The 19152-nt window shown below is 45.4% G+C and overlaps 7 protein-coding genes across 7 annotated transcripts; 4 read left to right on the forward strand and 3 right to left on the reverse strand.

Annotated features, from left to right (window-relative positions):
* Positions 1-356: 356 nt before the first annotated feature.
* Positions 357-1027, reverse strand: DFJ58DRAFT_723870 (uncharacterized protein; the record flags this gene model as incomplete). Its single annotated transcript, XM_041385060.1, has 4 exons — positions 357-406; positions 453-612; positions 661-768; positions 818-1027. The coding sequence occupies 4 exons, from the start codon at positions 1025-1027 to the stop codon at positions 357-359; spliced, it is 528 nt and encodes a 175-aa protein (XP_041247893.1).
* Positions 1028-1484: 457 nt separating this feature from the next.
* DFJ58DRAFT_654424 (uncharacterized protein) lies at positions 1485-1850 on the forward strand (the record flags this gene model as incomplete). The annotated part of the gene is made up of 2 exons (XM_041381787.1): positions 1485-1523; positions 1572-1850. 2 exons carry the CDS (start codon positions 1485-1487, stop codon positions 1848-1850), a joined length of 318 nt encoding a protein of 105 aa, XP_041247894.1.
* Positions 1851-2545: 695 nt separating this feature from the next.
* On the reverse strand, positions 2546-3339 carry DFJ58DRAFT_838193 (uncharacterized protein; the record flags this gene model as incomplete). The annotated part of the gene is made up of 5 exons (XM_041392437.1): positions 2546-2647; positions 2703-2795; positions 2852-2916; positions 2975-2996; positions 3070-3339. The coding sequence occupies 5 exons, from the start codon at positions 3337-3339 to the stop codon at positions 2546-2548; spliced, it is 552 nt and encodes a 183-aa protein (XP_041247895.1).
* A 3071-nt stretch (positions 3340-6410) lies between these two features.
* Positions 6411-7002, forward strand: DFJ58DRAFT_838194 (uncharacterized protein; the record flags this gene model as incomplete). Its single annotated transcript, XM_041392438.1, has 3 exons — positions 6411-6480; positions 6522-6625; positions 6673-7002. The coding sequence occupies 3 exons, from the start codon at positions 6411-6413 to the stop codon at positions 7000-7002; spliced, it is 504 nt and encodes a 167-aa protein (XP_041247896.1).
* A 4989-nt stretch (positions 7003-11991) lies between these two features.
* Positions 11992-13194, forward strand: DFJ58DRAFT_723874 (uncharacterized protein; the record flags this gene model as incomplete). The annotated part of the gene is made up of 2 exons (XM_041385061.1): positions 11992-12341; positions 12396-13194. The coding sequence occupies 2 exons, from the start codon at positions 11992-11994 to the stop codon at positions 13192-13194; spliced, it is 1149 nt and encodes a 382-aa protein (XP_041247897.1).
* A 234-nt stretch (positions 13195-13428) lies between these two features.
* On the forward strand, positions 13429-13846 carry DFJ58DRAFT_646031 (uncharacterized protein; the record flags this gene model as incomplete). Its single annotated transcript, XM_041381431.1, has 2 exons — positions 13429-13712; positions 13771-13846. Coding segments are annotated over 2 exons (360 nt in total), but the record flags the coding sequence as incomplete, so codon positions are not given.
* Positions 13847-15392: 1546 nt separating this feature from the next.
* On the reverse strand, positions 15393-16055 carry DFJ58DRAFT_654449 (uncharacterized protein; the record flags this gene model as incomplete). Its single annotated transcript, XM_041381791.1, has 1 exon — positions 15393-16055. The coding sequence occupies one exon, from the start codon at positions 16053-16055 to the stop codon at positions 15393-15395; it is 663 nt and encodes a 220-aa protein (XP_041247899.1).
* Between the last annotated feature and the right edge of the window lie 3097 nt (positions 16056-19152).

Raw genomic sequence — 19152 nt, forward strand, 5'->3', positions numbered from 1 at the left:
GGTGGGGTCTGTCCCCATTTCCGTGGCCGCATGCTGTTGCCTACCATGTCTTGCGAAGTGCTGCTCCATGTTAGCGAGCTCATTCTCTTTGTCTACCATCATTTTTTCTATTTCTAGTTGTAGCCTTCGCTCCATTTCGGCAAAAAATGGCTTTCTCACATTCCTCCAACTGCTTGACATCATTAGCGATTCCCATGTTCGGTTGTTCTTCCCCACCTCTAGATTTTTTTTTGCATTTAAATCTGCATTGTGTCAGTGCCAGTTCTTCAGTCAACTACTCACTATCATTAGAAATTCCTTGGTCAGTCGTTCTTTCCCACCTCTTGGTCTTTTCTTGCACTTATCTTTGCTTTGTGTCATGCTAGTTCTTCAGCAACATTCTTCCTCAGTAGTGCTTGCTGCTGCTCTTGCCATGTGTGAACGTCCTATTAAGTTGTAAGCATGCGTCTGACTGAATGTATCTGTTGCACTTAATTGCTTTTCCCGCTCTCGCTCTCTCAGAGCCGCTTCCCATTGCCAAGTTTTCTCATTGAAATCGCGCATGTGATGCTCACGCTCTTCTTCAGCAAGACGTCGTTGCTCCTCAATGTGGTCTTGAGCTTCTCGGCGTATCTGCTGGTATGATCAGCAGTATATTTTCAATGAGTTTCTCGTGCGTACCACTTCAGTTTCCTCTATAGTATTGTTAATACATTCTTGTTGTTCATACACAGTCTGGCGAAGTGTCTCTGAATAGTCAACTTCACGAAAGCGACACTTCCCAGATATCTGGATGGGCATTATGAGTCATAGAAGCTGATTCATGCTATCTACATACCACTTCATCTCTAGCCCTCTTTTCAACTCGCGGCACACTGGTGGGAGGCTGACTGACAGCATCCATGGAGTCACCAGCATCCTTATCGTCATCTTCATCATCATCAAATAAATCCGCGTCATGAGATGTTTGTACATCTTCTGGCTGAAACTTGGGATGCTGCATGTCAATGTCAGTGTTATCGACATTCATAACGGGGCAAGAATCCATCGTCAGTTTGCGAACATCATTCCTGGGTCTTTTTAAGTTATGTGCATGCATTTTTGTCTTGATCCTTTTAGATGTTTTGTTGTATGAACAACAGGACAACAGGTCCAGGTTCATCTCCATCACTTTCAATTATCTTTTGCTCTATTTGCTCTATTTGCTCTTACAATTACCTCGTACAATTACCCTTGGCGACCAGTGTATTAACAGGAATATATTACCTCATACAATTACCCTTGACAACAAGCGCTGCAGGATTGGATTGTCATTCTTCAGTTTGGCTCCCCGCTTTTTTTTTTGTCAACTACATCCCCCGAACAATTATGGTTATTGTCTTTGACTCAGCACGTGAAGTTTTTAAAAGCCGGACCGCTACTATAGCCTGCTTCCATCACCTGCTTTCATCGCCCACATTCATCGCCCACCTCTTAGATTATTGCCTTGATTGAATCATAATCAGATGGTAAATACTCGCACATATATTCTTCCAACATGTTCTGTAAGTTATCACTTATACCTCACACCCCTTTATTTACCTTTAAATCAGACCCCGGAGCTTCACCTGCAGTGCAGGCTATATTCAGCATCGTGGACCAGACCCTGTGAGGTCACTATGTTGATGTGTTGCTCTGGCCGCTCACGCACTGCTCAGCATTTTCCTGTTCCTGAAAGTCTTCTCCAGGAGGCTACCATGCAGCCTTATGTTCACAACTGTTTTGTGAATGTGTGCGAGGGGAGACACATCTATCGATTCTGCATCTTCTTCAAGCAACATCTTCATCTCAGAGCCAACGTGCTTCTTAGCAGTGGTGATCATAAGTTCTGAGGCAACGCAGTTGTTATGAGGGTTGGAGTCAACCATCCCTCAGTTGTGAACATGTGAGCCAGAGATAATGCATTTGCTGACTTTATAATTCACCAGTGAGTAAACTCAATGATCTATTTGAGCCTATCATAACTATCTTTTCAGCTTTGCGCAAAGCATAAGTAGTCGTCCAAGAGCTAGGCTCCCGCGCAATCTTACTCTTGTGAAACCCTTGAGCACTCATACCAATTGTCGGTCAGCTGCGAGGTGTGGAGTAGTATAATAGTATAATTTCCTAGACTACGAAAGCATTGTTATATACCAAATTTCTCAGCTGGACTGCAGATATATGCCAAACAAGATCTGTTCCATGTAGAATGTCATGATCTTGACTAAACATTCAAAAGCACTGGCTTGAACTGATACTGACAGGTTCTGGGTAGCTTCGCAGATGACTTGCATAATGTAGTTTCGCTCTCCCTGATGTGCTCATGGTTACTAGTCTTTCCTACACCTGTTATTATTAGAATTTTCAAGCCGAGGGCGCATGAAATGTCTATTGTTTGGGTCTTATACCGTAAATGAATATGCTTGATTTTGGAATGCCAACTTAATACAGAATGCATACAGCGGGTAATGACAGAGACATCTAATGCAGTGGGGTATCACTTCCTGACCTTGCTCTTGCTCTTGCCTACAGCCATTTCTCCCTCCTTTCATCTCACGCAACCAGATGTGTATTTCAGGCGTGTCATGATCATGTCGTTAACTGGCCACAAGTTGTTATAATTGTCAAGATCTGGGAAGTTGTCGAGTGCCTGAGATGATGTCATAAGTTCATTGACAGTATTGAGACTCAGAGAAACTGTTCACCTTGCCATGCACGACTTCCAATAGCGTGGGACTTTGGGCAGAAGTGCATTTTGTCGTGTCAAGGTGGCCCTCGATGAGACTATGCATAGATTTCTTAGGAATTCGTGAGTTGATTTGCAGTACTAAGGGTACAATGACAATGTGCGAACCTTGAATTTTGCATATGCCTTTGGATTCCAATCTAAAGCTTCACACAGTGTGTATCCCCCATGCCCTGGACGCCCAGGTTCACTGGCAGGTTTAGGAATCTTTGAGACTTCCGATATGCTCACGCTCAAGTTGAGGAGTCACTATCTGAGAAAGAATCCAAAGAGCCTGAGGAATCTGAGGGTGAAGGCATTTGAGAATGGGAGTGCGTGGAAGTGACTTTCTTGGTGTATGGAGAGGAAGAGCAATCAGAATGCTTGACCATCCGCTTTGCAAGCTTGAATTCAGGGGCAGGTGTAGATGACAAAGCCCTTGCAGCAGTGGGAATGATACTAGCTTGAGGAACTAGGATTTCATTGGCAATAAGTGTAGTCGGGTGACAATTGGCATTGCCAAACAGCTCCAGCTGGTCCGTGAGCATTGGGGGAAGAGGTGGTGGAGCACCAGGCTCCAAGTCATAGAAAGGTGGAACAACTGTAGTACTGTGCATGATAGAGAAAGAACCGAGTAGCTACCTTGAACTTAAGGATGGTTCATGAGAGCAAGCGCTCAGCAAAGCATTCAACAGACTACCATATTGAGCGAAAACAATAAGGGGCTTCGAAAATGGTAACCAAGAATAGCACTTATATGAAGAATAAGAATAATAGGGGTAGCCATCAATGTATAATGTATATCAAGAGAAGAATAAGAAGAATAGCACTACACAAATGGCGTCAACAAGTTACCATGGAATCAAATACGGGAACAATACAAAAGTATTTGAAAACAAATGAGAAGCACAGATAAATATGTTGTGAGCGGGCGACTACAGCGGATCATATCATAATGTCTTTCCTTGCGTTGTTCAACAAGTCAGTGCAGCCACTGCATTACAAGCTGCTCGCTCGTTTAACTGCCTATAATGGCTCTATCCATGCACTTGCGATTTCTAATGATGGACACCTGCTTGCATGTGGTGGGAAGAAAGTGGAAACTCAGAATCTCGGAAAGAACTCACATCTTCGTCTAATCATTATGAATCAAGGGGAACAGTCAGTTACACAATTTGGGCCACGACTATGAAAACCACGGCAGAAAACCCTCTGTTATGGAACAGGCCTGGGTTATATCATATGTTTGTGATGCAGTCTCACAGATGTAAGGGCTTAGATTTACTGTTCGACCGTACATTGACACCAACAGGAAAAATTCCAGGAAATATGCGCCAGGAGACTGGGATCAGGTTTTGAGATCACATGCTTGTCATGGTGTTCAACTTCCTCTGAAGGTAACCTGCGAATTGTAGTCGGAACAAGAGACAAAATGGTTTCAGGTTCTGACACTCAACACAAGCTTGCAGCTCCAGTCTGTCTTCGCAGTGCAACTTGAAAATGTGGTGCCCAAGTCGGTAGCGTTCACAGATAACCGGAGCATCTATGTGTTTGGGCTCTATGATGGCAACTTGTCCGTCCTTCCACTGCATACTTTCATTGCATGCTGAGGAGCCAAACAGCATAAAACTGAAGGATGAAGATGGCAATATAGTGCAAGAAATTAGCTGCAAATCAGTGATGTGAGGAACTACCACTCTCAACCTGGGTGCGTTACTGACATTATATAGTGGTCACACTGCGGTGTACTCAAAGCGGGGTGTTTTCATTGTAGATAATGCAACAGACGGCTTTACATTATATCGCCTTGAAGGTGATGGTGAACCTGTTCGGATGTTTGCAACTGGTTTGCCAAGCGTGTTGGTCCCGAAGCAAGTGGCATTCGGGGAAGAAGGCAAGGTAGTTGTGGGAGGAAGTGACCATGGGCTAGTACAGTGGCTCAAAAAACCGTCCGTATGTTTTGGCATTTTTCACTATCTATAATATTGTGTGAGAACAAACAAATGCCTCAAAAACATGCTTATACCACATTGTAGTATGGCTTCAGGGCTTTCATTTGAGCCCTACACCGTGGGAATCGGTGGAGATATGGTGGAGATACAAGGCTCACAAAATGGTGACTCATGCGGACAGTTTTTTGACTCAAGTATTTTACAGTAATAACCAGGTATTCTAGTATTTTGTATGACCTCCCTTGGCTTTAATTACTGCCTCTATCCTTCTAGGCATACTCTCAATTAATTTCTGGCAATCCTCAGCTGTGATCTTCCCCCATTCCACTGCTACTCTCTCCCAAAGCTCCCATACTCCTTTAGGGGGGTTTTCATAGGCTTGAAGCTTTTTCTTGAGTGTTCCCCAGAGATGTTCAATGACATTGACATCAGGAGACTGTGCTGGCCAGTCAAGAACATTGATGTTATGTTCTTCAAACCATTCCCTAGCTCTTCTGGATGTGTGCTTGGGATCATTATCCTGTTGGAAAATGATATCTTCTTCATCAATCCCTGATTCTGCCAAGCTAGGCAGCAAGTGGTCATTTAAAATGTCCACATACTGCTCAGCATTCATCTTCCCCTCAACCTCAGCAAGCATTCCCACACCATTCCATCCCATACAGCCCCATACCATTAAAGAACCTCCTCCAAACTTGACAGTCCCATTAACCTCTCTGTCTGTTAGGCCATCTCCCTTCTTTTTCCATACATACACCTTCCCATCTGACCCAATCCTATTGATTTTGGTCTCATCTGACCATATAACATGCTTCCAGTCCTCTACAGTCCAGTGTTGATGAGCTAAGGCAAAGGCTAGTCTTCTCTGCCTATGTTTGATGGAGAGAAGAGGCTTTTTCTTCTTTGTTACTGCCTTGAGATGAGCTGCCTTGAGAACATTCCTCACAGTTTGTGAAGAGACAGGGGTAGTGATGGTGGAATTGATATAATGGGTGGCTTGGACAGCATTATCAGCCTTTCCTGTAGTGATATGTTGGATAATAGCCCTTTTGTCAGTAGAGGTAAGCTTGGATGGACGTCCTCCACAAGAGTTTTCCTTGTCTGGGTGGCTTTCTTTGATGAACTTGGCCACAGTGGACTTGCATATTCCAGTTCTAGAGGAAATTTGGCGAGCAGAGAGGCCAGCATAAGACAGAGAGAGGATATTATCTCTTTGAGCAGAGGAGATGGCTTTCATGGTGATTATGACTATGATACATGAGATATTCTGGTTTATATAGTTAGATATAGTCATAAAATAACATAATGACACCACTTTATAATTTATATAATAGTGGCATGATTTTTATGGTGTCATAAATAATGATTTATATAGTTTTAATATACACTCAAAAAACTGTCCACATGAGTCATCATTTTATAAGCCTTATATCTCCACCATATCTCCGCCGATTCCCACGGTGTAGGGCTCAAATAAAAGCCCTGAAGCCATACTACAATGTGGTATAAGTATGTCCTTGAGGAATTTGTTCATTCTCACACAATATCATAGATAGTGAAAAATGTCAAAACATGCGGACAGTTTTTTGAGCCACTGTATATATATTTGATCGAAAGACAGGGCAGACACTTGAAACCCTCCACCACGCGGACACTGGCCTTGTGCAAACAATATCAGTAAGTATTAAGACTGGTCGGAAAGAATGTCACTGAACTGGTTTAGACACACAATCTCAATGGCCGCTGCACAATTGCCAGCACTTCGCCCGTGCCAGGGCATGGGAAAACTACAATCAAGATATGGGCGTACGACTATGCAGTGCTGAAGGTATCCAAGGTGCCCTCAGGGGATTACTGGTCCCTGTCACACATACTGGTGATATTGACACAACTACTGGCACTGCTATCTATGAGTGTCTTCCTGCTGATGAATTATAGAGACAGCTTTTTGGTAAGTGGGCCAGTTAGTCAGCAGGAATCTAACTAACGCACCTTCAGGATGGGGCACTGAATCATGTACATGGGTACATGACTTCGGCAACAATGATTGATGTGGCCAATGACTTTTCACAGCATGTCAAAGCTGCCATGATATTTGATGACGAGAAGGACAATAAGGGAGGGCCAACCAAAGGATATGTCAAAAATGACATTATGATGCTCCAGGAATTAGTGACAAAGCTCATGGAGCTAGCTCAAGAAGCAGGCGGAGAGACCGACAAAGATGAACATGAGGGCAAGCGCAATACTGATTACCTGCGAGCAGTGAAAGGAGTTGAAGAGACGAAGGACCTATCTCTCCTCCAGTACATATATGTAGCATGCTAGTCGAACATAGACATAAGTTTTGCATTATGCCCTCCACTGGATTGGGTAGATGGACATACAATGAGTCAATTCCCCCTCCACTGTATGTACAGTGGAGGGGATGATGGGTGTTTACGGCTGGACTTGTTGGTTGATTAATGGTTGGATATGTTGAAATTGGAGCTTACCTGACTCAGAGGATGTATGGAGGAATGAGCCAGCGTGATCTCAAGGATCGCAGTCAGCGAAGGCGGATGAGCCATTGCCCACTCTACTGTATGTATGGTAGAGGGGATGACAGGTGTTGACGGCTGGATTGTTAAGCGGAGGAGTTGACAAGAGTTCAGTGAAAAGGGATGGAGTTGGCGAGGTGGATGGTAATGGCATTTATTGAAATGCAGGAGACACGATGGTACATACCATCGTGCCCCAAAGATAGGAACAATGAACTTGATGAGCACGACAGTACATACCATTGTGCTTTGAGGATGGGGACGATGAGCCCATTGAGCTCGTAGTTGTGATAAACATTGGGGCCAAAGCTTGAAAGGCTTGAGCAGTCAATATTATGTAACAATTTCCTAATGTATTTGTTTGTGACTGCTGGGTGATTTTGTTGCCAAAGTTTTAAGTCCTTTTTCTGAATATGGTTGTTTGTGATTATTTGGTGATTTCGTCACCAAAGTTCTAAGTCCCTAATCCTTATTACCATTACTAGTACTTGTCTTTTTACAACCTTCTCCTAGGTTCGACAGTTTGTACTGTCGAGCCTACCATTCTCCTTGTCGACAACGACCTTCCTCTCACCTTCTTCCAGGGTGTGACTGTATGTACAGTCATGCCCTGCATTCTCCTTTCTCCTCTTGGACCGGACTTCTCATCAACAATGACCTTTCAGGACCTTCTCCAGGGCATGACTGTATTTCGGTCATGCCCGGTGTTCGCTTCTTGTATCATCATCAGGCCTCAGGCCTCTCGTCGACAATGACCTTCTACAACCTTCTGCAGGGCATGACTGTATGTACGGTCGTGCCCGGCATTCTCTGCTTTCATCGCCCCCGCCAACATCCCAACTCCAAGTCAACATCCATCGCTTCCTGGCAATATTGATCATGGGCTTAACATCCTTACCCTGCTCTTTCATTGGACCGCCTATCGCAGAAAACAACATGGGCAGAAACTGCAGATCTATGAAGTGAGTCATCATGACGTTATTCTCCTCTTATTGATCATGGGTTTAACATCCTTTCCCTGGTCTTCCTTAGGACCCTTCGTCCCATATTGATCATGGGCTTAACATCCTTACTCCGCTCTTTCATCGGACTGCAGATCTATGAAGTGAGTCGTCGTCATGATGTTATTCTCCTCTTATTGATCATGGGCTTAACATCCTTACTCTGCTCTTTCATTGGACCGCTGTGACAATCATATTGGCGCTAGGCATGTATACCTGCATAAGCCTTCAATAGGTGGACCAAAGTTATCCCTCACATTATTCACTACTCCCCTATCAGCAGTCTTCACTTGTCTCAGCCATAACCCTTGTCCGACGCTATTCTGCACTTTCCTGCACTATGCGCGCACATTCCCGCAGCGCTATTCATGCTCCCGCGACTTATCCGACGCTATTCCCGCGCTTATAGCACTATAAGAACTACCAGCAATGTGTCTATAGGAGCATTAGTGCATGTCCGCTCTATCTAGCACTTGTTCCTGCACTTAGCGCTTATCCAGCGTGCTGTTCTCGCGCTCTAGGAATCACCCGAAATGTCGGAATCCATCCATGGTCCATCCTACCTCATTGGTATGTAATTTGCCTTGCCTTGAGTTTGTAAAAAGTGCTACAGTCTTATTACATGTATATCCTATCCCTTCCGAGTCCGAGATGGTATAGTTTACTAGTATAAGAAGCCTATGGTGACTACTTCAACATTACTTCCCTTTGACTGTATTTCCTTTCCCTTAGGTTTCACTTAGAAGTAGTCACCCTTTAGTTGCGCTCTATGGCCCCTATTTGACTTTCCTTACCCTTGCAATCAATACCCTTGATCTCACTCACTATTCATTACCCTCCTTTGACTCTGTGTCCACTTTCTTGACTTCCGCTCTTTCCCGCGCATTAGCGCTCTATCTTGCGACGCGCTATTCCCGCGCTTTAGCGCTCTTTCGGGTCTTTCGATCTTGAGTTGTCCTTAGTAGCTTTTCCCTCGGGTCGAACATTCTTGCTTTATTGTTTGCAAGTATAGCAGCATAGGCAGAGCTTAGACATATACTGGCTTAGTACCTTTACAAGTGCCTAGTCAGGTTGTGTCATTCATGCCGCCTATTGCAGATATAACTTGGGCAGAAACTCATCGACAACGACCTTCAATGACCTTTTCCAGGGCATGACTGTATGTACGGTCATGCCACCCAGCGTTCTCTGCCTCCATCGCCATCGTCAATGTCCCAACTCCAAGTTAACTCTCTAATATTAGCTGGTTGGAGACAAACTCCGCTTCTCTTCAGACTTCATGGGCAAAACACGTTTTTCTAAATGACGGTGACTCAGTGAACTTGTCTCGACATCAGGCATCTTCACACATGACTAGCAATCGTCAAACTAACTAGCTAACCGTAACCCTGTGAACGCCAACTCGAACCCAAAATGAAAGACCAGACGGCCATTTAACTCCACAGTAACTTTCAGCAAGTCAGACTGGGTGGACACATTGACAACCCGCGGCCATACACATAAGGTTCTAATACATGCCTGTGTCAAAATTTGTATTCTTAATTATCTGAAAATGACATCCTCGTTCAGTAGTTCTTTACTCACGTCTCAAACCACAGTCAAAATTCTGTTTTTATTTTCATTGTATTTTCTCCACTCATCTTAAGCCACAGCCCTGGCATTGTTGCCACTGATATGGTAATCACTCGTTGAAATTCTGTTGTTTGTTCTGTTTTCCTCCGCTTGTCTCAATCCACAGACCACATTCCGCACAGACCACACTAATATGGTAATTGTTTGTTGAAACTCCACTACTGCTATATTAGACGCACCGAAGTCTCATTTCATTACATACCTTCTTCCTTATTTAACGTAACAGTTTGTACTGTTGCGGTAGTCTTGACTTCAATATTCTTAACTCTCTGGTCTACACATAATGTAACAGTTTGTACTGTTGCGGTAGTCTTGACTGCGATATTCTTCGCGTCTCCTCGCTTCCATGAGTAACAATCTCCATGTCCTCGTCTGTGATGGGCAGGTCTATAACTCTCTCACCACACACTCCCTTCCCGACGTCCTGCCTTGTGAGCCTCCTTGGGATCCTTGCGAAGACTACGATTATTCTCCCAACGATAGTACTACGCCACTCACTACTCGCTGGGTATACAGAACTCATCCGTGGTTTCCCCTTGTACCTGTGAATCCTAGCTTCGATGGGCTGATCTTTGGATGCCTCAACCACTCCAGGTTTTCCCTCCTTACAGAGGTAGATCCTGCAGGGAAAGCACATCCTCCACCGCTGTGAAAAACACAACCTGACTAGGCACTTGTAAAGGTACTAAGCCAGTATATGTCTAAGCTCTGCCTATGCTGCTATACTTGCAAACAATAAAGCAAGAACGTTCAACCCAAGGGAAAAGCTACTAAGAACAACTTAAGATAGAAAGACCCAAAGAGCGCTAAAGCGCAGGAATAACGCGTCGCAAGATAGAGCGCTAGTGCGCGGGAAAGTATGTTGCAACTATAGAGCACTATGGTGCGAGAAAAGCGGAAGTGCGGGTCGGTAGATGGTCGCTATTGGGTCGGTAGTGGAGCGCTAATGCGTCGGTAGTGGAGCGCTAATGCATCGGTAGTGGAGCGCTAATGCGTGGGAAAAAGCAGGAGTCAAGAAAAATGGACACTGAGTCAAAGGAGGGTGCTGGATAGCGAGTGAGATCAAGAGTATTGATTGCAAGGGTAAGGAAAGTCAAGGTAAACCAATAGGGGCTATAGAGCGCAACTAAAGGTGACTACTTCTAAGTAAAACCTAAGGGGAAGGAAATACAGTCGAAGGGAAGTAATGTCAAAGTAATCACCATAGGCTTCTTATACTAGTAAACTATACCATCTCGGACTCGGAAGGGATAGGATATACATGTAATGAGACTGTAGCACTTGTTACAAACTCGAGGCAAGGCAAATTACATACCAATGAGGTAGGATGGACCATGGATGGATTCCGACATTTCGGGTGATTCCTAGAGCGCGAGAACAGCACGCTGGATAAGTGCTAGATAGAGCGGACATGCACTAATGGACCTAAAACACATTGCTGGTGGTTCTGACAGCGCTATAAGCGCGGGAATAGCGTCGGATAAGTCGCAGGAGCATGAATAGCGCTGCGGGAATGTGCGCGCATAGTGTGGGAAAGTGTGGAATAGCGTCGGACAAGGGTTATGGCTGAGACAAGTGAAGACTGCTGATAGGGGAGTAGTGAATATTATGAGGGATTACTTTGGTCCACCTATTGAGTGCTTATGCAGGTATACATGCCTAGTGCCAATATGATTGTCACACCGCGATATTCTGGCAAAATGGGCCGACTTAGAGCAGAAAATGCTCTGGTGCATGGAATGTTTGGGTGCCGGGTTATTCATTCTGTGGGGGACTAAACTTCCACGTGCTCCAACTACCTATGTGTACCAAAGGTGGCATACAGATGCTAACCTTGCTAAAAAGATTGCAATAAGGTCACACAACGCATTTCTATGTAAGTCAACCAGTTTATTCATTGTTCGTGATTGCCTGACAGATTTCCAGTAATTGCCGCCACCTGCTCATGGTACATCATGAGTCATTGATACCAATATTCCGATCGCGCATGGATGGCTATCTTAATGGGTGCCCCCCAACATTCAATACCCGCTGAATGGGTTCTTGAGTTGTCACGCTCATTTGTTGGAGATCTGACAACAAACGTGCCACGTACGGGAGCCTTGATCTCTTCCATTCACTGTCCTTGGCAAGTTCAATTACCCATGTTTGAGAAATTCTCGCTTCTGATTTGGGTCCGCTTTCCTCAGAATACTGCCGCCGTTGATTCTAGTTCGCGTCATTATATCCTGTCTCCGGCAGCTGTCACCCATGCGACCGAGGCAGTTCAATGGGAGCAGACGCCTGACACTTGGGGTCAGCCGGACGACAGTGCGTGGGGTCAGCAGGGTGACAGTACATGGGGTCAACCGGTCAACAACGGTCAGAGTGCCCTTGGATGGGACGGTAGTGTAGTTGGATGGGGTCAGAACAGTGGGGCACAGCCTATGTCTGATGTTCCTGAAGCACACGTGGACTCTCAGTTCCCAATCCCCCAACCCCACTCTAGACAGAAGTGAGGAGAAGACTGGAAGGCATTCTTTGCACGGCGCCATGAGGAGAACAAGAGGAAAGAGGAGAAGGAGATGCCAGCTCAACGGCAGTTGCGTCAGAGCCATGAGCATTCAGCCATGAACCACAGCATGCCTGGCAAATGCAGCACAACTGTGGTGTTTGAATGGCAGCCTGATGATGAGTTTGGCGGCTTTCATCAATGCATCCATCTCACAAAGGCTGAGATACCAACAACTTGGATGTTGTATAGCAAATCTACCAGGGTATATGATTCGTTCCGTAACAAGTGGGACTTATGCAATGCCTTGGATCCTACCAGCATTCCCAATGGCAATTGGGAGGAAGATAATTTCCCGCCTGCATCTGCTCCTTCTGAACCTACCCCTGCTCCCCCTCCCCCTCCACCACCCCTGTCCAGTTTCTTGAAAGACATTGAAGCCTACTTTGGCCATTATGAGGTTGCACCCTCAACGCAATACACTCGCAGTGTTGAGCAATTTGTCTTGATTTTGCATTTTCATCTCGGATATCACCTTGCAGCATCCACCACTACACCCCAAGGCAGATCGACTACATTCGATGATTGGACTCGCAAGACACAGTGGACTCACTTATGCAAACTTGTCAGCAACACCCCCACAAATATCACATCAATTCCAGACACACAGAAGCATGTTATCACATGTTTTATAGGATACCTCATCACCCTCCCTCAATCTCAGTTGTCAGATATCCCGCCCAATCTCTGGGATCTAGGACCTGACTCGTCCCTGTCAGTCTCAAACGCACACATTCGAGTTTCCTATGTGCAACAACCCAAGCAGCAGCTCTACATCATCGAGTCACTGTTGTAAAATCTGGTGCCCTGGAAACTGGCAATTCCCGATGCTATTACGGCTGTGATGTGCCTCCAGCGTGACTGGGGTTCGGATATCACCCAGATCGCATGTAACCTCCTTGAAAAAGGAATCGCTATAAAGACGTTACAGCCAATCTCAGTTCTGCCTCACGCTCAACGCCCAATTACGGAACTCCGTACATACTCGCTCAGACATGTCCTCCCCCCCCAGGATCGCAGGCTCGCCTGTTTTAGGCCTGTTTTTGCTGACTACATTGTGTACGAGCAGCACCGTCACGAGTTCATGAACTGGCCTCTCGCAAGAGCAGCACTTCTTCATGGTGGCCTCATATGGCGGCTGGCTTTACATAGTCTTGGGTTTGATGTTCTCCCCTCCGTTCTAGACGGCATTTCATGGGAAGCGGTGCCGTTTGGCCTCATGCTGGACATTAATGGCCAGACTTATTTTGATGATGAGCTGTCAGAGGAGGAGGTAGATTTCATGTGTGGGACGTATTATGCGCATACCAGTAAGTTTCTCTCATTTACATTGACAGAGGCGCTTATATTTGAATAATAATCTAGACGACAGGAATGTTGAAATTGTCTCCTGGTGGCCTAGGCCCCAGGCCTGGGCTGCCTCAGGACTAAATGTTGGGTTCTGGTCCAGTTGATGCGAATCTTGGTTCCAGTCATGCCTGGACAACATTTGACAGGGCATTTCACGAGACCGACATAAATTCACTAATGATGCTAATGGTCCAATGTCTGGCTCGCAGTGGAAAGGCTCACTCAAATTCAATCCGGGCACCAACAAAATGATGAAAAACGTCAACGCGGCATCTTGCAGTTTTCTTGCCACCCAAGCAAGTGGTAAGAATAAATTGGTTGTTACTTGTGCGTCTCTAATCTCCTGCTCAGCTTTTACAGAGAATTAGCACTAGCCTGTATGCAAGTTGAAATGATTTTGTAAGTACATTCATTCACCTCGAGAAATCACCAGTGTCTGACTACTGTCAAACAGGCTTCAGTTTCACTCTACTATGTTTGTGTACAGTAGATTTGTGTACAGTAGATGTGTGTAGAGTCAATTTGTGTATGTACAATATTTATCAGCAAATCCCCGGGTTCCTTTTCGTCCCTTAGATTACTTAAAAATATTATCAAGGCAGCTAAGGCACATAAGTCACTATTTTCGTACTTAGTTCAATTTTTCTAAGGACTGATGTAATTACAAGTGTACCTAAGGTAATCTAAGGCAAGATACTTAGAACAAGGCAGCGAAGGCACACAAGTGAATCAAGGCCGCTGCATCACTAAATGCATATGTTTTAAAAATCAATACAACATATTTACATCTATTTGCTGACTAATTAGCATGTTCCGAATAGTCGAAAAAAATAAGCGCACGATGAACAAGCAGTTTCAAAACGCAAAAGTTTGAAGGAAAAAAACAAACGGTAAGTTTTACGGTCACTGGTATCCCGTCAATCATTGATTGACAAGACAATAGTACGTTACATGGCTTCAAAATCGGCTTATTGCAGACGAGGGAGGTTTCAGAAGAGATGTCAGTGGTCGGATGTAGCATTTCGCACGGAGGAGGCGATCAGGGCAGAGGCGATGGCAGAAGAGGCGGAGGCGATAGCGGAAGGCTCGCTTGGTTGCTGGGAGAGGTGGTTTTGGGGCAGGAAGGGGCACAACATGTCGCTCAACTGTACTGCTGCTGCTGGTGAGTGCTAGGGCATCTTATTTTTGACAAGAACTCACTGATCATCTTGATAGCCTTGTCGCAGTGACTCTGCCTGTAAAAGTTCATGCCATTAGCCTTGTACCAGTATAACCTCCATGTTTCCCTGCCCAAATTCAAGTTCTTTTTTGCCTGAAGTAACACATTACGACATTGAGCACAAACATCTCTAAAAAGTTATAAACAGTGAGTTTAAGGCCACTGTACATGGTCCCATAATACCTACCTGAGGACACACTGTAACGCGATACGACATCAAGCACGGTCCACCATCAGTAGACATCTCTAAAAGTTATAAACAGTGAGTTTAAGGCTGCTGTACACGGTCCCATAATACCTACCTGAGGACACGCTGTAATGTGATACGACATCGAGCACGGTCCACCATCAGTAGAACGTCTCTAGAAAGTTATCAACAGTGAGTTTAAGGCCGCTGTACACGGTCCCATAATACCTACCTGAGGTCAAGCTATCTCAAAAGCATGATGATCTGCGTATTTGTTGACATAGTATGAGTCGAAGTCATTGTACGAGTCATGTGGATTAGTTCCATGAGCAATAAAATTTGGCCTGTATACTGGAATGAGGTGGGCAGCACGAAAGATGCAATCGATATGGATAATTGAAATATCTGGAGTACCATCATCAGTTGTTGCAGGTGTGACAATATGCATGCCCGTGTCCAGATCACATCTTTCGAGTACGTGAGAGTACCAACAGACAACAGCACAAGTAAAATATGATGTTCGATACTTGAATGAGAAAAAGCATAGGACCTGCGCAACCGCAAGCCCGCCCATGGGAGAGTCCATGTCAGCATCCAAGTTAACGAAAATGCAATCATGCCTAGCCGCGCCACCCCGCCATGATGGTGTTGACCAGATATGCTCACGGCACATGCCTCCGGTACCGCTCAGATCACTAGGCGCATAGAATGTCGCAGCAGCAGAGTTAAAAAGTGTCACTTTCCCCAAGAATATCGGGGCTGTTGCAGGATTGAAAGGAGCAGGGTTGGGTCCTTTGAATGGAGTTGGTCGTGGAGGAATTCTTGAATCATGGCAGGGAAATGTGGAAGGTTGAGTTGAAGGCCGAGTGTATTGACATTCAGGACACAACCTAAGTATCATGAAGAAGGGTGGGTCGAGGAGCATATGAATTGACTTACGGGTTGTCACTCCAAGTTCAACATGAGATTCCACAAATGGTCCATCGAGAACTTCAATGTCGTCTCCCTCAATGGATTGACTTTGAAGTTCATGAACTTGCAGGCGCCCAGGGAGATCTTCAAGTGCTGGGTCAACCATTGTGTCCTCATCCAAGTCGCTATCTTCATGATTATTGCGACTGTTACAGTCAAGTACGCCCCTATTCATTTTCTTTCTCTTACATCATTGTATTACATCACGATCGCATCTTGCCGTCGCTAGATGATCTATTCTTGTTATCTCTGACTCGTCTTATCTCTGACTCGTCTCTATGACTCGTCTCTATGACCTCATCGTACCGGCCCTAAAGTCGTTACCGTTCATTATATAAACTCGCCCTGTACTATGTAGTTCTTTACTTTAATCTTACTAGGTTTTACCTGGAACTTCCTTCGCTTAAAGACCTCCAATCTTAAGTCGTATTGAACATGATTCAAGTCAAGGACACTCTCCTAGACTTGTCTTAGAAACCATTGAACTTCGGTATACGCCGAAGCCTTGAACCGACCTTGGCCGATTACTCTTATCGAGTAGCCAAACGTCAGAACCATCCTAGTTCGTAACAAAAGATTAAAGTCCTTTTACGAATACATCGCTATCACGCGTTGTAAAACCAGAACAGAACAAACCCTGGTCATCACGACAGATAGAACCCCAGGTCCCCAGAAGCTAACAAGCTGACGTCCTTGACACCAATCTTTGGCGCTTTGAACCTAGGTGCTGTACCACCCCTACCACCTTTGAACCCCCCAATGTCTTCTACGAAACCCATTGAAATCAAAATCGGTTCTCCCCCGGTCTTTGACGGGGATAGAGATAAATCCGAAGGATTCTTGATGTCATGCCAGTCCTATCTCGATATTAACGAGAAAATCTATGTCGACGACAAACAGAAGATCATTTTCGTAACCTCCTTCATGAATGAAGGGAACGCGCGCTACTGGAAGGAAGATTTCCTCAGACAAGCGCAAGACCCTAACAATAAGACCACCGCAGGCCTTGTCAAAGGATACGGTACATGGACTGAATTCCTTGCCGACTTCAAAAGCGCGTTTAGGCCGCTTGATCCCTCAGGAACGGCGCTAGCCAAGCTCCGTAACCTTAAACAAGGAACCGAACTTCAAGATTACATCTCGGAGTTCTTGATGCTCACACGACGGGCAGGAATTCAAGGCGACGTCGCGAAGAAGCAATTCTTCCTAGACGGACTGCACCCAGGACTGCTCGCTCGCCTTTACGGCACGGGCGATGTCTCCGACGATTTCGAAGTTGTCCTCTCCACTTGTATCAATCTCGACAACTCACGCCTTCACCTAAACACCATCAGGGCGCGCAACCAACCCCAGAAGAAGAAGAACTTCGGATCTAACCGATATGTGCCATCTAGAGACCCCAACGCCATGGTAATTGATCGGCTTTCCGAAGAAGAGTGCGCGGAACATTTCCGAACTGGAAAGTGTTTCACCTGTCACAAGACCAGACATCTTTTTAAGAACTGTCCAGAGAAGAAGAAAGGAAAGACTCCGGTACGCCGCAAAGAAGTAGAAAGCAGCGATGATGAAGAAGAAGAAGAAGCGGAAGTCCGCCGTCTCAACGAGGATTTTTGATATGGGAGACTGGATCAACGTCAGTATCTCTCGATGTACCCATAAGACTTGTACGAAAAGTTGGTGAACGAAAAGAACTTCGGGTTCCCCTTTCCCTCATTTCGAAAACACGTCTGAAAACCGTTGAAACCACCGCAGTTGTTGATTCCGGAGCAGCCGGAACCTTTATCTCAGAAGACTTCGTCAAGAAACACAAGATCCGAACCCACGCCCTTAGTAAACCTTTCCGGGTTACTACCGCCGATGGAAGCTATTCCAAAAGCGGAGCTATACGCCGATACTGCGTTCTCACCATCAAGATTGACGAACGAACTATGATAGGGAAGTTTAATGTCACACGTCTTGGCAGAAGAGATCAGATTCTCTTAGGGATCCCTTGGCTACGGGCTATGAACCCGGTTATTGACTGGGCAGCTGAAACTCTTATCCTTTCTCGAACGGAAAAGAGTAATCAAGTTGAAGAAGAAGTCGACAAAGAAAGGAAGAAGAACGATCTTCCACTTCTATTTCGACAAGAACCCATAGATCGGACTTGGAAGCAATCCAAACTTAAGAAAGCACCAATCGCCGAAACCCCTGTCATTTATCCTAAGGCAACCATCGAAGAGATCGTTGACGAAGAAGCACCACACGTCTATTCCCCCACTGATTCACTACCTGATCTGCTCCCCATCCCCGACGAAGATGATGAGACTTTTGATACCAAGGAAGATGTCTGGACGCAAGAGAACTTTGCCGCACCAGTGCGAGAAGTCTCTATGTATGACCTAGATGACGACGAATTTCTGGTGGAATACTCCCTTGACGCATCCGAACTCCGGGTAATTTCAAATACTACCATGGATACGCCATTGACCCCGGATGGTACCAGTCGTTCTGAACAGAAAACTACGGTCAAACCTTTGCCACGGTCTACGGAATACGCGAAAGTTAGTAACAAAGCTCAGCAGTTCGCTCTAGCTGCGGGCTTAGAACAGAAGAAGAAAACTTTCGAAGAACTCGTACCCTCCTATCTCCACGACTTCGCTGATATCTTCGCTAAAGACGGTCTTACTCAACTCCCTCCTGAACGACCCGGTATTGACCATCGCATTGAGACGAAACCCGGATTCATCCCCAAAACGTCGAAAATCTATCCCCTCTCTATCGCCGAACGAACCGCCGTCAAAGCATTCATTGACGAAAACGTAAAGAAAGGTTTTATCTCGGAGTCTAAGTCGCCACAAGCCAGCGGTTTCTTCTTCGTAGGAAAGAAGAGTGGAGATCTCCGACCCTGTCAAGATTATCGATATATCAACTATTGGACGATCAAGAACACCTACCCCTTGCCGCTTCCCTTATCCCTTGTCGCACGGTTACATGGAGCAAAGTATTTCACCAAGATGGACGTCCGATCCGGTTATAATAATATC

Source organism: Suillus subalutaceus (genome assembly GCF_016647625.1).
Source record: "Suillus subalutaceus strain FC151 chromosome Unknown DFJ58scaffold_16, whole genome shotgun sequence".
NCBI lineage: Eukaryota > Fungi > Basidiomycota > Agaricomycetes > Boletales > Suillaceae > Suillus > Suillus subalutaceus.